This window comes from Barbus barbus, assembly GCF_936440315.1.
Source record: "Barbus barbus genome assembly, chromosome: 10".
Classification (NCBI taxonomy): domain Eukaryota; kingdom Metazoa; phylum Chordata; class Actinopteri; order Cypriniformes; family Cyprinidae; genus Barbus; species Barbus barbus.
The window spans coordinates 22,505,737-22,522,808 of record NC_136738.1 but is presented as its reverse complement, the minus strand read 5'-3'; the positions used below and the strand labels follow the sequence as shown (position 1 = coordinate 22,522,808).

Here is a 17,072-nt window from a genome sequence, read left to right as displayed (position 1 = left end):
CACTTCCTCTCCCGATAACGCCATGCGCAAGCACTCTCTACCTGGAGGCATTTAATTCGAGCGGTTAGAGCTGGGATGTTACTGCAGGACTTGCTGCACGTGGCATTGATGTAGCACTTGATGGCATCCTGCGGCTGGTTGCAGGACTCGTAGAGTGTGCCCAGGTCCATCCAGGCGGCCGCATGGCTGTGGTCCAGTTGCACTGCACAGATATATGCTTGCAGTGCATCCATTGGCTGGTTCTGCTGCTGATACAACACACTGGAGAAGCAAGCACAGCAGAGAGGAGTGGTTTAAAAAGGGAAAGCTAAATAAACAGACGGATAATATCTAGCTACCACAGGTTAAAGCATCAAGAAACTATTCATATCTTGCACATAAAATTGTGCGATGACAACCCATGGATGACAAACATTTCAAAACATTTCATAACTATATACAAATGTACCATTTTTTTTTTTCATGATTAGATTTGCTGACATTTTGGGAGGTTCCTTGTGGTCTAATTAGATAAAAGGGTTTCCACAACTTGTGATAGTACAAAAGTTGTTTGTAAATGGTTTCTTTCAGTGTTAGGATGGTGACAAGAAGGTGATTACACAGATCTGAGGTGAATGCTATAGCGTAAATGTCTTGAGCATTTCTGTCTCCCCCCTGAGAGCAATATAGATCAAACCTAAGGCAACATCAGTCCCAAATGACCCGATTTACACCCAGCTACCAAAAAAACAAAAAAGAATGTCTCATTTTAATGTGCAAGACCTTACAAACCTAACCTCACAAACAACGATCATTAAGAGCTTACCCAATTGAGCACCATGTATCTGCACTGGCCTCAGACTTATCAATAGACTGTCGGTAAGATATGAAGGCATCTTGGACCTTCCCAATGCTTGAGTAGCACCTGCATGACAAGTGAAACCACATCAAATCCAGACACTTTCAAGCACGAGTTGTATAGCTTAAATGTGAAAATTATTCTCATATGATTCTACATTTTTACAGACACTTTCAACAAATTACAGTGGATTCAAGATACATTTCAGTCCATGCATCACTCAAAAGTTTGAGCTACACAAACTAAAAAGAAACTCAGGGTTAAGAAAAAAAAAAAAAAAAAAAGTCAAATATATATTCAAACATAATATAAAATAAAATAAAAAAGTGGAAGAGGAATTTGATTTAAAGTGGGGTAAATTTTTGCTTACCTGCCCAAGAAATACCAAGACTGTCCTGAATTGGGGTCTGCTTCTAGGGACTTCTGCAGACATTGAATAGCATAGCTGTTCTTGTTGGCTTTATCTCCCAACTGTTCAACCGTGTGATGCATCCAGCCTGAGGGAGCGATGGGAAACATGAGGAATAAATAAGAAACTGCATTCTCAACAAAACAACTAGAACAATCTCTGCCACAACACTAAGTCATGGTGTGCACTGTGGAGGCTGTTACACTGGTACTCGTAAAGGGAGCAAATGGTTCGCTCTTGTTATCTTCAGGGTAGGGTGGGGAGATGAGGTGGAGTGGGGGGGGGGGGGGGGGGGGGGGGTTCTACTACCACCAGCAGCTTCAAAAGGTCCCAGCAGAGATGGCTGTGTCCAAACAGCCCCTCTCCTCTCCATTCCCAGCCAGCCAGAAGTTGTTAAGGAGAACGAGACAGTGTGCAGACAAAGAACTTCCCCCCATGTGGCCTGGCTTCTCCTAGGCACTGATCCCAGCCGAGCTCTTAACACCTGTGGCAAGCGCCTGCACCCGGGACACGTTACTACAGCAACCACACCATTGCCGACAATTGCAGGGGAAACGTGGCAATGGTTTTATGGTAGCTGCTTTTTTTGCGCTTTCTTTTTGGACTAGAAGCTTGGTGTGAGGAAGAGCTGGGGTTTGAGGATTCAAAATTCATAACTGTGTCAATTATTCAAATGATTTCATTACTTATTGATGCTTTAAACCCAAAGTACCTTGCAGACAGCTCCATCCTGGAGTGCTTTGCTCTGGTGCCACTTTCCCAGTTTATGAATTGCCCTTTGCTCAGATTTCGAACCACTCCAAAGTATCCCATTAGCAATCTGCACATTTATTAACAATCGCATCTGGCAAAATTGCAAACCCTAGAGAACTGGAACATATCTTAGAAAACCTAGACTGTACATTCGAGGATGCTGTTTTTAAGAATCCTACTAACATTATTTGGGGATATGGCATGATGCAATATATTAGTGAGGACTGTCTGAATGCTGAATGGATGAATGATGATGAACAATTACCTAATCTGAAAAAATAAAAAAAAATAAAAAATAAAAAAATGACTGAAAAACCTAAATTAAATATTTCTTAAAGTATTTCAAAATACACCGCAGTACACATCTGTGGAATTTGTGGCAGTAGAATTCCAAACAGCTGTGCAGAATTCCAAACATTTAAATGCCAGTCAACATTAACAACCCCACCCTCTTGCAAGCTCTTTTTCACCCCAACAAGACTGAAATATTTACTATATTTTGCCACATATTCCTTATTACCACATTGAGATCCATATCTTGTATGCAAAATCTTTGCAGAAAGTGTGCAGATTCCATTCTTTGACTACTCAAGATTAAAATCGCACAGCAAACAATCATCTATATAGGAACACCATTTAAAATAAAGCCCGGTTTCCCACACATTTTGACCAATTAATTTTCATAACTTCTTCCAGCTGGTTGCGATTACTGGATGGATTTTTCAGATCATTTTATGAACACTGTACTGCAGTTGATGAAATATTTAATAGCTGAGCATAACTAGACATATCTGATGACAGAAATCAGGATTTTCCATGACTTGTTTTATTAACTTCCATGACTTTTCCAAGCAGACATCACAAATTCTGATATTTCCAGGTTTTTCATGACTGTGGGAAGCAGGAAGCAAGTAAAACACACACACTCACCTAATTGTTGGAGCGTAGTTGCCTTCACCTGTGCAGGGAGATTCTCTGTTTGTAACAGACTCTCGTAAGCTTCCTTTGCGATGCGGTATTTCTTCTGCAGACAGACAGAGAAGGGGAGAGATGTTTTAACAGACAAAAGGGTCAGCGCTTTTACGGCCCCTCCGGGTGGACACAAAGGGCCTCGTCAGACAGACCACAATGTACGGTCTCAGGAAGAGAGGAAACACACTGGACACTGACCAGGCCAGACACAGGGACGCAGGAGGAGACAGACAAACACACAGACAGACGCAGGGGGAGGGTCAGTCTAGACCAGACTAGACTTAACAAGTCAGACAAACAGAGACATGCTCTGTATCAGTGTAACTTGAGAAGCCCTCTCAGAATAAGTATTTGTTTTTCTTAGTGACCTTGACACAGATCTGTTGGAGCTGATGGCTGACCACCATAGCTGACCAACCAGAGCAACACGACTCCAAACACACTTAAAAGCAATCTCATCTGTGTGTGGTGGACAATAAAATTGACCTATTGTAAAACTTTGTTGGCTGATTAGCGGCAGTCATCATTCCTTACAGCAAAGTTTTGATAGAAAGGGTATGGAAATTTGTATGAGATTTAATACAACTGCATTCAATTTTAATTTAATATAATGCGAGGTAGATAAGAACTATGTTTGTTGAACAGAAAAGACTGACTTAGTAACAAGAGTCTATCGCTCATCACAAAGACTAAATAAAGGTAAGTTGAAGCAAAACCAAGAGGGCAAGAGATCGGTTGGTTGAACACACACAACATCAAGGAGGCGCCCCAGAAACACATCCATCAATCAAGAGTGTATGTTTGAGCAGGAGCAGTAAACTGTGAGCAAAAGAAACTCCACGACCAACAACACTGCCCTGTAACCTCTAGAATCTGCTTCCTTTACAAACAGTCATTGCAATGCCAATAGAACACAACAGTAGGGTTTTGGCCGTTTTTAAAATCACTTTAAGTACTAGTGAAATTACAAGATTCACCCATCAGAAAAGCTGATGGTAGCATGAAAATGATGATCGTGGCAAGTAGTAACTGCAGTTTCTGCAGGGTATTGGAGGTATTGAAAGTAATGGCAAGTAGTGTTCCCTAAAACTAATAGCGTCTCATTTGAAAACACAAACACAGCGCAAAGCACTGCTAATGTAGTCAATAAAAAAAAAAAAACCGCTGTGAAATACCTAAAACTATTTAAATTAATGCATTGTTAAATTGATAGTTAATCAAAAATTATTTTATTCACCCTCATGTTGTACCTGCAGGAGTTTCTTTCTTCTGTTGAACACAAAAGAATATGAAGAATGATGCTAACCAAACAGTTGCTGGTACTCATTGACTTCCATAGTAAGGAAAACAAAAAACAAATACAATGGCAACCAGTATCTATTTGGTTACCAACATTCTTCAATATCTTCTTTTGTGTTCAACAGAGGAAAGAAATGCATACAGGTTTGGAACAACAAGCAAAGTTTCATTTTGGGGGGAACTACTCCTTTAATAGATTAAAAATAACTACATTTAAATACTAAAAGCACACACATGCACACACACAGAAAATAATACTTCTGCAATTCTTCCCCTTCCCCCTTACTCAAAACTGTACTCAATACAATACTGAACGTATGGTTCTTAAATTCTGGAATCATGTAACGAATCATGTTTAAAGTGTCATAACCCCCCGTTTCAGCACTGGTCTTTTACACCTTAGAGCTGAAAAAGACTACAGAAATGGGCGTGTAAAACTGGAAAAGTGGGAGAGATGAGCGCAGAAAAACAGACAAATGATATACAGACAATATTAAAATATCTTTAAAACAGAAAGAATAAAGGCAGTTACTTTGTTTACTCTTCTTTGAATTTTCGTTCTGTATTGTTTCCTGTGTATCACAATAATCTGTCGTGTCATCGCGTTCATGAGCGCACTTATTTGCACATATTTCATTTGAAGATGATGTGAAATGTGCGCATACACAGTGTTGGTTCATGTTCGGAGCACAAGTGAATATGAAATATGTTGACAAACTTGAAACACGCTTGCTCCGGTCCGGATATTAACTATGATCCGCCCAGCGAGTGTTGTTAAACTCCGCGTTCCTCGCAGAAACCGCTCTCTCATGCGCGCTCCACGTGTTGTTACATTAAATACTGTAACAGTTGTGTTTACAGAAATAACTGACAGCTCTGAAGCGCTTTCATCTGATTTGAATCTTCCGCTGTAAGATGACCTCATGCATAATACAGCACAGTGATTGGATCATAAGACTTCATTCTCATGAATAATACTTAGAAAAGCTCGGAAAACTAATGACTGACATGTACTCTTCAGCCACCACTGCAAATTATCGCATATACATCACTTTGTGACGTTGGTTCAACTTTGCTTTTTCAACCGGAAGAACGAAATTGCTCCAAAAAATGAAAAAAAAATAACCACTTATCTTGATAATATACATAATGAGTGCTAAAGTTGTTTTCACTGATGTGCAACCTGTTCGTATATGTTAACCTCTCAAAAAATGTGTTTTAGGGTTTCATGACACTTTAAGTTAATGTATCAATACCATTTCTACTAATAAAAAAAGTTTCAGATTTATCATCTAAATGTTTGACATCACGGATTCAACATCCTTTGTCTATCCCACATAGCCTTATCTTCATTGCATCAAATTAAACTGAATATTTATGATGATTATCTATGTATGGATTGGAATTTACTTCAAGAACCAAGGCCTGTGTAAAAGCAAACAGTCACTGTTGTCGTCTATATCATCCAGAACATTATACCCCAAAACATGAGTATCAGCGAAGCACTTCATATTCTGATATAATGTTACAAAAAAAAGGGGAGCACTCACCTGAATTTCATATACATGAGCGATGTGGAACTGAACTGTAGAGGCAAAAAGAGGAACTGATCAACACTGGAAAACCTTTTCTAATGGAAACACTGCATTCAAATCTGTTATCAGGCCAAATATTAAACCAGCGTTCTTTGTTTTCACTGTTTCAGCTTGAGCGTTAATAAGCTTATGGGTGTACAGACACCAGGAAGAAAGAATATTAGCTTGCCCTTTGTGCACTTCAAGCATGTCATTATTCGGTCATGCAGTTTCCCTGGCAACTGGAGTCTCAGGCAGGATGGAAATGGTAAGAGGAAAAATCTAATTGAGGAAATACTCCTTTTTCCTATAAAAACCTCTCTCAAGGAAACAAAAAACATTGCCGTTTACTGCTAAAAAAAAAAAACTACTTGTGCATAATGTGACTGAATGCAGTTTCCTAATAAACAGAAGTGTAATAAAAATGTACATGCATTGGAGGGTACTTACTTTCAGCTTTGGACAAAGTGCAGGGTGTGGAGTCAATCAATGCCAGCTGAAAATGCTGCAAGACAAGGTGAAATTTGATTAGACTGGATATAGTTAGTAACAGAAACAGGGTATTTTTTATTGCCTAAATTGTCATTCTGAAATTAGATCTGCCCAAATGATTTTGGCATCAAATAACCATACCGACATAATCATCCATCTAAAGAAATTGGTTATGGCGAAAGGACCATTTCTTCTCCAACCAATGCATTTATGTCCAAAAATAAATCTGTTTCCTCTAATAATATGCAACGAGCCATATGGGACTAATAACACAAACTTCCATTGTTACAACACCATTAAAAACAGATTCATCTAAATTCTAAACTATATCCTAATAAAATGTAATTATGAAAAAGAGACAGAAATTTAGGAAATGCATATGTTTTCCCAAAACAACCTCAACCACAATTCCATCCATCAAACTATCCCATGACTCCATATCTGTTGAGACACTGATCACTGGACATTTGGATGTTGACCACAGACTTTTATGAACCCCAGCTGTGTTAAATAAGTGCAATTTGTAACCATTCAGAAAATGCACAAGTACTACGCATTCACCAGCTGCCAAGGTCCTATTAATTTTTATGAGTGAATCTAATGAAGCCTGTCATACTTCTGCAGGCTATGATACAATGTTATGCAATACTGGCCAAAACAATCATGCAGTCACTAATTCTTTCCAATCAAATCCCAGTGTACACTTTTCAATCACTTAAACTTAGAAAGACAAATGAAGTAAAACAGAAAAAGCAATTCTTGCTTCATTCATTCCTTCTATAATTGCCTTTAGTAAATATGTCTACACGTATACAGCTACTAAATGATTCTGATTCATTGAGAGATGAAACACAGCAAGGTCATGAGGATGCAGTCAGACACAGCTAGTTTTGTACATGTTGTGCGCAGGGCATAGAAACACTAATCACAAACCTTTTAATAACCCCAGACATAAAGAACCACCAGCTGCTCAGGTTACCAAGAAACCAGTCCAAAAGCAAAGCCTTTAATAAAGCACTGAACCTTACCCAGCATAGAGGTACTATCGAGAAAACCCATCCACCTGCATAGCAACAACTGAGGAACATGGCCATGCATTACAATGTCCTGATGACCAGCGTACAGAACTCAAAGATACGACTTTAAATATAATACTATCACTGGAGTCAAATCAACAGACAATACCCAAAATGGATACCGAATTCATATATCTTAGAATAATGGAAATATAAAATGGTGTGCAACCAAGAATTAATTTAGCCACGAACTTGCATTAAAAGTCAAACATTTAAAAATCTCAGCACTTGCACGCCAACAAATCATCACTACCTTCTGCCAAAACAAGAAAACATACAAACACACACCTATCTGCTTCATATAGATATCCTCCAACAAACAGAAACATGGATTACTAACCATAGAAAGCTCTTTGTGCTGAGCTGATCTCCACTGACCAACTGCTTCCTACATGCTCGCCTGCTCTCTATTGCTCTCGACTGGCAAGTAGATAATGCAGCAGGATTACCAGTGTCTCTCTCTCTCTAATACTGATTACTATTCAAGAGAGAGCAGCGGCAGCAGCAGCTGAGAGATGACACGCTGCTCTCTCCTCTCTCTCTCGCTCTCACTCCATACCTCCAGGCATTTTTCATCACGCACACAACATACGGCTGCCGTAAGCTTTCACTCGCTCACTCTCTGCAGGAAATCAGGACAGAGGGATAGTAGAGAGAACAGGGAAATAACAAGATGAGAAAAGCAGGAGGCGGCAGGCTATTCAGTGCATCATATCAGCAGGCAATACAACAGTTCTAATAATGGAACCAACACACTTTCAGGAAGCGTTCTTCATAAAAATTAAAATAATAAAAAAAGGCTAGATGGAGCATAATAGAAAGCAACACAGCTTCCACAAGACACATTTCTGAGCCATATTTAACTCATATTTATATGCTATCAGCGAAATAACAGAAACCTACCCTACAGCGCCCTACACTAGACAATTTTTTAAAATATATACATCTAGACATACAGTCATAAATACATAATTGTAAAAACAAAAATGGAGGTCAGTAAGTTTCGGGTGCATGAGGATGCATTAATTGATGAAATGATGCATTAACTTAATCATAAGTGACTGTAAAAACACTTGTTACAAAAGATAATGTTTCAAATAAATGCTGTTCTTTTGAGCTTGCTTTTCAAAGAATTCTGAAAGAAAAGGTTTCTTAATTTCCATAAAAAAATAACAAGCAGCAAAACTGTTCTTAAGATAAAAGATTCATCACAATTTCACTATCCAGTTAAGCACATCAACCATAACTCCTTAAAAAAAAAAACAGCCAGAAACCTTGGAGTTATTATTGATGATCAGCTGACTTTCTCTGACCACACTGCTAAAAGTCCCCGGTCCTGCAGATTTGCTTTATTCAACATCAAGAAGATCAGGCCCTTTCTCTCGGAACATGCTTCACAACTCCTTGTTCAGGCTCTTGTTCTGTCCAGGCTGGACTACTGCAATGCTCTCTTGGCAGGTCTTCCGGCCAATTCCATCAAACCTCTATAACTAATCCAGAACGCACCAGCAAGATTCATTTTTAATGAGCCAAAAAGAATGCACGTCACACCTCTGTTTATCAATTTGCACTGGCCATCAATGGCTGCTCGCATAAAAATCAAGGCATTAATATTTGCCTACAAAACCACCACTGGCTCTGCTCCCCTTTACCTAAATTCTTTACTTCAGACGTATGTGCCATCTAGAAGCTTACGTTCTGCAAGTGAACATCGCTTTATTTTGCCATCCCAAAGAGGCACAAAATCACTTTCACAGACTTTTAAATAAAATGTTCCCTCCTGGTGGAATGACCTGCCCAGCTCAATTTGAACAGTCCATCTTCAAGAATCGGCTAAAAACACATCTCTTCCATCTTTGTTTGACCCTCTAGCTCTAGCAATCTCTCTTCTAATTCTATACAAAAAAAAAAAAAAGTATAGAAAAAATACTAACAATAGCTTTTCTAATCTTTTTGTATTCTATCTATTGGTTTTCTTTTTATTTATTATATTAACAAAAGCAAAAAAGGCCTCTAACACTAGCTTGCTCTGTACTTTTTCTATTCTGTTGTCTTATTACATAATTAAAAAAAACTTGCTACATGCACTGCATTAAGCTAACTGAGGCTTGTTATAGCACTTGCATATTATTGCTCTTTTGTTGATTTTGATTGCTTCCATTGTGCTCATTTGTCAGTCGCTTTGGATAAAAGCATCTGCTAAATGACTAAATGTAAATGACTTTTGATGTTTCTCTGAAAATTACATTAAAGGAATAAATTACACCTTAAAATATATTAAAATTAGGGCTGTCAACGTTAACGCATGCGATTAATTTGCGTTTTTTTTTTTTTGATTAATCGTTTGATAAGGTTTGACCCCAACTTTTTGCCGTCATCACAGCGCGGAAGGTAATATTGCCTGCGTCCCAATGTGCACACTATCCATCCTAAATTGTATGTGATCTTAGTAATTTTCAATACTATTTAGGGCAGACAGGGTGAATAGTATGCACATTGGGACGCAGGGATTGTGTGATTATGAGGCGCTGGGCTAGACGAAAGTGAAGAAAACGCGGAGAGAGAGAGAGAGAGAGAGAGAGAGAGAGAGAGAATTCCTCACCGAATGCACAAAATATAAAGATATCAGAGACCACTACTACCCCAAATTTAACAAACAGCCAATAAACACACACCCATTAGATCTACACACATATGTATACAATGTTCAAATTTCAAAGTTCAGTTGTTACATGATGTCTGTAGTATAATTTTATTATAATTCTTTATTTTATTAATATTTTATTAACACTATTTTATTTATTTATTAGTATTATTATTTTTCGCTATATCTAGCCATGTGTTTATATAACAATGCCTTTATTTAGTTTCATTATTGCTATTATTTTCAATTCAATTCAACTGGAACAATCAGCAGCACCTGGCCTCACACTACATGACTCCAACATTAAGTTCTTGCTGTTTGCAGATGATCTGGTTCTGCTGTCTCCAACAGAAGAGGGTCTACAGCAGAACCTGGACATCCTGCACAAGTTCTGTCAGACCTGGGCCCTGACTATTAATCCTAACAAAACCAAAGTACTAACATTTCAGAAAAGACCCAGACTTCAGGGAAAGAGACACAATTTCACCCTTGGTACGACCAATATTGAACATGCCACAAACTACACATACCTCGGGCTGAAGATAAATGCAACTGGTAAACTAAATTTGGCTGTGAATGAACTGAACGAGAAAGCAAGAAGGGCCTTTTACGCCATCAAAAAATCTATCCAAATTCAAATACCAATTAGAATCTGGCTCAAAATATTCCAATCAGTCATAGAACCTATTGCATTATATGGCAGTGTGGGGTCCTCTCCTAAATCACCAATTTGAAAAATGGGACAAAAATCCGCTTGAAGCCCTGCATGTTGAGTTCTGTAAGAGTATCCTCGGAGTACAGAGGAGCACACCCAACAACGCATGCAGGGCAGAATTAGGCCAATACCCTCTACTAATGCACATTGAGAAACGAGCAATCAAATTCTGGAAACACTTAAAAATGAGCGACCCCAACTCTTATCATTTTAAAGCCCTTAAAAACCATGAAGTGAACCCTGAAAAAAGTCCCCTGATTCAGATGGTCCTGAAGCTGCAAACACAGACTAACATGACTAACATCCAGCAGCAGGACACTGAAATAATCATCCACAACATTTGGCCCAACCAAATTATAAAAGAACAAAAAGAAAATTATCTAACCTATTGGAAAGAAACAACAGAAAAACAAAGTAAACTTGAATGTTATTTGGCCCTAAATAGAGATTACACAACTGCAGAATATCTGAGTACAGTGAAAGACTGTAAACTAAGAAGACAGATGACGAGGTACAGACTGAGCGGTCATACTCTGACTATAGAGACGGGCAGATATCGACAGCACTGGCTGCCCAGAGAGAGCCGCATCTGTCCATACTGTACTCATGGAGAAGTGGAGACAGAGCAACACTTCCTCACCAGCTGTCCTAACTATCAACACATTAGAGAGGCATTTTATCCCAAATTTGAAACACTTTACCCTGACTTCAAAATGTTAAACAAGAAAACACAACTTCAATATTTATTAGGTGAAAAACAAGATTGTATCTCACTAGCAGCAAGATACATTGATGCCCGTCACAAAAAGAGGGAGGAGTCAACAAATCAGTGATGCGCCCACACACACACACACTTTTAAACTGTTCACAGAATTCTAGAATTGATTTGTTCTATTTTGTTTAATTATATATACACATGCATGTATTTTTTTATTTTTATTTAAATTTTTTTTTTTTACATACTTGTTCTATATTTAATAGGGCTGGGTATTGTGACCAATTCTGCGATTCGATTCTTATTTTTATGGTTTCGATTTCGATTCGATATCGATTAGCTATCAATATTTCATTTAAAATGTTAGTTTTGCAGACATGGGATCCATATTTTGATATAAATGCTGGTAACTGAAACTCTCCTACTTAAGTTTATTACTGAAATACACATCTACATTAATAATAGGGTGCACACAGTTGTTTTTTTTTAGTGGAGCAATTCGAAAGATGGTGACACCTTCAGGATGAGAGGTGAATATTCATATCCTCTTACGTGAAGCACGCGCATTAAAAATCGATTCGGGGATTTCCCGAATCGATATCGTTGCGTTAAACTGAAGATCGATTAAAATTTTATTATTAAAATTATTTTTAACCCAGCCCTAATATTTAATGTAAACACTATGCTTTGGCAATACATTGTAACAATTGTCATGCCAATAAAGCACTAATTCAATTAGTGTGAGAGAGAGAGAGAGAGAGAGAGAGAGAGAGAGAGAGAGAGAGAGAGAGAGAGAGAGAGAGAGAGAGAGAGAGAGAGAGCGAGAGCGAGAGCGAGAGCGAGAGCGAGAGCGAGAGCGAGAGAGAGAGAGAGAGAGAGAGAGAGAGAGAGCCGCACAAAGTGTATACACGTGATCGCAAAAGGAAGTTATTACAAACACTCGATGGTGGTTTAAAGTTACTTCTTTAAGTAAAAGTGAGTTCTTTGAGTAAAAGTGTACTATTAATCTCATAAATTGTCTTATGTAGCATGATGCTAATGTTAGCCTCTTATGCACCTGCAGAACAGGTCCAATTCATCTACATAATGCATTTTGTCATAATACTTCATTTAAGGTCGCAAGAAAATGTTTTGTATTTATTTAGAAATACTTTTGATAATAGTTGGGTAAATGTGTACTGGGATTGAAGCGATGTGGCTTGGTAAATGTTTTATTGCCAGTGTAAAGGCTGATAATGGCTGAATTAAAACAAAATAATAAGAAGGATTATGTCTCATACCTGGCGGAGATGTGAAAGGTTCTGTGGATTAACGCGGAAGTCCAGGACTGTGATTAATGCAATTAATTTTTTTTAATCGATTGACAGCACAAATTAAAATATTAAATAATTTTAATTTGTAAAAATATTTCACAATATTACTTTACACATACATATATTTATTTATTTTTTAAATCAAAATGTATTCTTGGTGAGTATAAGAGACTTCTTTCTAAAAATATTAAATACATACATAAAAATTGACCCAAACATTTGAACAGTACCACAGTTTTTATACTGATAATGGGCATAAAAGTACAGCTCCTATTAGCTTATAAATAAATATTTTTTAACTTGGTCTAGTCAGTCAATGTGCATACTTGAGCTGAGTGAATGGATTACCAAACTATCAAAAAGACTATTAGCCCTTTTAACTAGAAATTCTTACAGTGGCCATATACAGTGTTGTAAATTCTTCCCATTAATATTTCTACAACAGATTGGTCGCCTTTCCGTTATGCTGTAGCTGCAGTAACAATATGAATAAGGTCAGTATGCTACGCAACTAGGGATAAACAAATTTAGAAACCACTAGGGCTTATAATCATATTTATGCTATGGCTGATAAACAATATTATTTATGGTCAGTTGATTTATGGCCAACATACAGGGTATGCTTTTGTCACAGGTAAATATTAAGCTTAATATCACCTGGGATTAGTTAATAAACACTATAAACAAAAACACCGGTATATATCACGTATCTCTAAATGCAACTATGATTGAGCAAAAAATAAAAATCACACAAATGACTATGCATAAATATAAAACACAGATTCAAATACACACTACACTCCTGAACAGAGATAAAAAAATTTAAATGCAGATAGCAAAGTATAAATGTATCATTCTATATGTCAATGCGATGTCAGAAAGCATGACACCGCAAATAGGCCTAAAGCATGGCGTTTTTGCAACATTTACGACACATATCGCTACAGATGCATTGTTTTAGAATGCAGATATAATACGATCACCCCCCGTTGTCTTCTATGGCAGACACTTACCAGAGGGTTATGTTTGAGTACAGGGTTGTATGGGAGAGATTCACAGAACGCAGGGAGAGTAAAGAGAGCACTGCTGCCTGCCCTCAGAGCTGCCGCTTTGTTCCCGTAAGTGGGACACACAGGGAGCCGGTGAGCATTCAGCTGGCTGCCAACCAGCCCCTGCCACCCCTTCCCAAAAGCAGAGAGAGGACGTGCTGCACGTGCAGATCTCGCGACTTATTAGCACCCATTAAAAATACTAATATTTGTTTTCCGGGGATTCATTTTACATGTGCAAAAAGCAGCAAACAACAGAATATGAAGATTCACATGGTCATATAATCACATCATGCGCCGCGGCGCTTCTGCGTGCGGAGAAAAATATAATAATAGTATGCAGAGTTTCGGTTCATTTTTGTGCTGCGTGAAAGGAAACCAAGACGGTAGAAAGCATCCTATTTTTCTTTAGGCCTATTTTACAATAGCACATAGATCTGTTTTTATTGTGAATGTACACAAATAAAAGCAACCCTTTTACAATCCCGATTATCTTTATGACTAAAAGGAGTAATTGCTTCCACTGTTAGAGGGAAAAAAATTCAAGTGATTGCACATGCACGCACACAGTTAAGCATTGCTACCTTGACAATGCAGCCTGTTCATTATCATTATAAAATACATTCAGTCCAACATATGAAAAAAAGAAGCCGTTAAGCTTTATCACCATACCGCCGTAATGTAATGCAAAACATTTTGTTTTACGTGGATATTGTAATGCGAGTGAAGCACATAAATAATATTTTGGCAAATACGTCGCGAATATGGAACCATTTGATTTTGTGTCGAATGAGAGACCAAACGTTGGTTTCAGTTTCGTTTTAACCTTAATGAATTCGTTTTGGCTTGACGTTTGTATAGCTATAGCTTCTTATATTTTTAATTCTTGTTCTTTTCTAAATGCTGTTAAATTGATAGGATTTGTTGTCGAGTGAGGGGAACTAAAATAGCCTAGCTATGTTTACAGTATTTATTATAATGTTTGTAAATATTTTGCATCGGCATTATGTCTATATTTCTGAATTAAATAAAATGTGACTTGTTTTTTTGACCATTTTTTTTATACACGTACTGCATTTTAACCATAAACCATTCTTATGGTCGATTAATGGTTATCCGGTTAAAATGAGTATCCCTAGTTGAGGATGTTGAATGCACTGCATTCACACGTTTAGACGGTTTCATAAGAACCACCCACTCAGGAAGAGACTATCTGACTGACAAGTAAAACAACCATTCACAGCCTATTTTATGTAGTTTACATAGCTATATATCTGTACAGCTGAGGATCTGATGCCATAAACATCATGAACAAAATCAGTAAGCCCACTGGTGCTTAAGACCAGCGGTGTTGGGGAGTAACTAGTTACATATAACGGAATTGCGTAATTTAACTTCAAAATAAAATTAATTGTAATTAGTTACAGTCACTAAGAAAAAATGTGTAATTAAATTAGTTATGAAAATGTTAAAGATTAAAAAGGGGGTTACATCTGATTTTTTTCACATACACTCCCACATACAGATTTAATTGATTTCTGCAGTGACTGCTCTAAAATATGAAACAACGTTTCAGAAGTTTATACTGGAACATGCTTATCTGATAACTCTTATATTTCCTATATGGGTTTATGTATATGCTTTATTTTTTTAAGATTAACAGTTGGTTTTTTTTCTAAGGCAATGTTAGATTAACTTAATGAATTGATATAACTATATACATTTTCTGCCCCCTTATCTTGAATTGTGATCATTACTAATGCATATTAATAGACTGAATGCAGTAAAAGAACGCACTCTAAATGCGCGCATATATATATATATATATATATATATATATATATATATATATGGCCTAATTGTTAGAGAGTTGGACTCGTAACCCAAAGGTTGCGAGTTTGAGTCTCAGGTCCCGCAGGAATTGTAGATGGGGGGAGTGAATGTCCAGTGCTCTCTCCTCACCCTCAATACCACGACTGAGGTGAGACCCTTAAGCAAGACACCGAACCCCCAACTGCTCCACGGGCGCCGCAGCATAAATGCCTGCCCATTGCTCCAGGTGTGTGTTCACTGCTGTGTGTGTGCACTTTGGATGGGTTAAATACAGAGCACAAATTCCAAGTATGGGTCACCATACTTGGTCGTTTGTCACGTCACTTTCTAAAAAAAAAAAAAAAAAAAAAAAAAAAAAAATATATATATATATTATAATAATAATAATATTATTATTAATAATAATATATATATATATATATATATATATATATATATATATATATATATATATATATATATATATATATATATATATATATATATATATATATATATATATATATATATATATATATATATATATATATATAACAAAAATGATATATATAAAACACTCTCCTCTGTCCTCAAAGGCCTCAATAATAGGACAGAGATTCAGAAAAGGACAGTAAAGTTTATCCAAAACGCACTCGAAAAGCAATAAAATGTAAGCGTTTAAAAAGACTATACCAGTGGATTTACTGACAAGACTGTAAAGCTGAACAAAATCACTTGACGGAGGTCAAGAATCACTGTTGATTCACTGACCTACAAAACAGTTACGGTTTGCCAAAAACAGCCTGCAGCACTGTAATCCCTGACCAGAGTAGAAGCCAAAAGACTGGAGGAGCTTATAAGCCAGCTAATCAACCTACTACAAACAAACAAAAAAGATTTCTACAATATTGAAATGCGCAAATAAATGTTAAATGAATACCTATGACCAATAAGCTAAAATAAACATAGCGTCATGGCATGTTAACAATTAGAAGGAAATTAGATCAACTTGTTCCTTAGTTTGTAAAAAAAACTAAGGCCCTTCAGTTTAAAGTTATATTTCAAATGCTGTCACAAACATGTAAAGCTGATAAACTCTAACATTTGCATTATAAGCATTACCACTCTTTGGATAACAGAAAAAAACATCTGCCCACAGAAATGACACCTGTAATCTATATCCAAGTTAATCTACAGGTATCATACTGCTAAAAAGGCAAACTGTAAAAGGTGAGCTTCAAATAGGACATATTATGTGGCCTGCTGTTTCAAAAAGAAAACTTCTCCATTACTATCCTTGACCAATGACCTGACGACAATGCCAACAGTCTGAACTAAACTACTGACACCAGCATCACAATATTTAATAATAAACTAATTTCAAAAGGGTCCTCGCACCATCAGTGCTTGG

General features: G+C 37.1%; 1 protein-coding gene across 3 annotated transcripts in view; it reads right to left on the bottom strand.

The window, feature by feature from the left end:
- The window catches only part of kdm6a (lysine (K)-specific demethylase 6A), a gene marked incomplete at its 3' end in the record, with an annotated part of 60,800 nt that overhangs the window by 24,375 nt on the left and 19,353 nt on the right, over positions 1-17,072 (bottom strand). For all 3 annotated transcript variants that reach the window (XM_079427475.1, XM_079427476.1, XM_079427477.1), the window contains 6 exons: positions 6,296-6,350; positions 5,822-5,856; positions 2,931-3,024; positions 1,209-1,335; positions 806-904; positions 42-261 (listed from right to left, as the gene is read on the bottom strand). In XM_079427475.1, the coding sequence (XP_079283601.1) occupies positions 42-261; positions 806-904; positions 1,209-1,335; positions 2,931-3,024; positions 5,822-5,856; positions 6,296-6,350 (630 nt within the window). The remainder of the gene's footprint in view (positions 1-41; positions 262-805; positions 905-1,208; positions 1,336-2,930; positions 3,025-5,821; positions 5,857-6,295; positions 6,351-17,072) is intronic.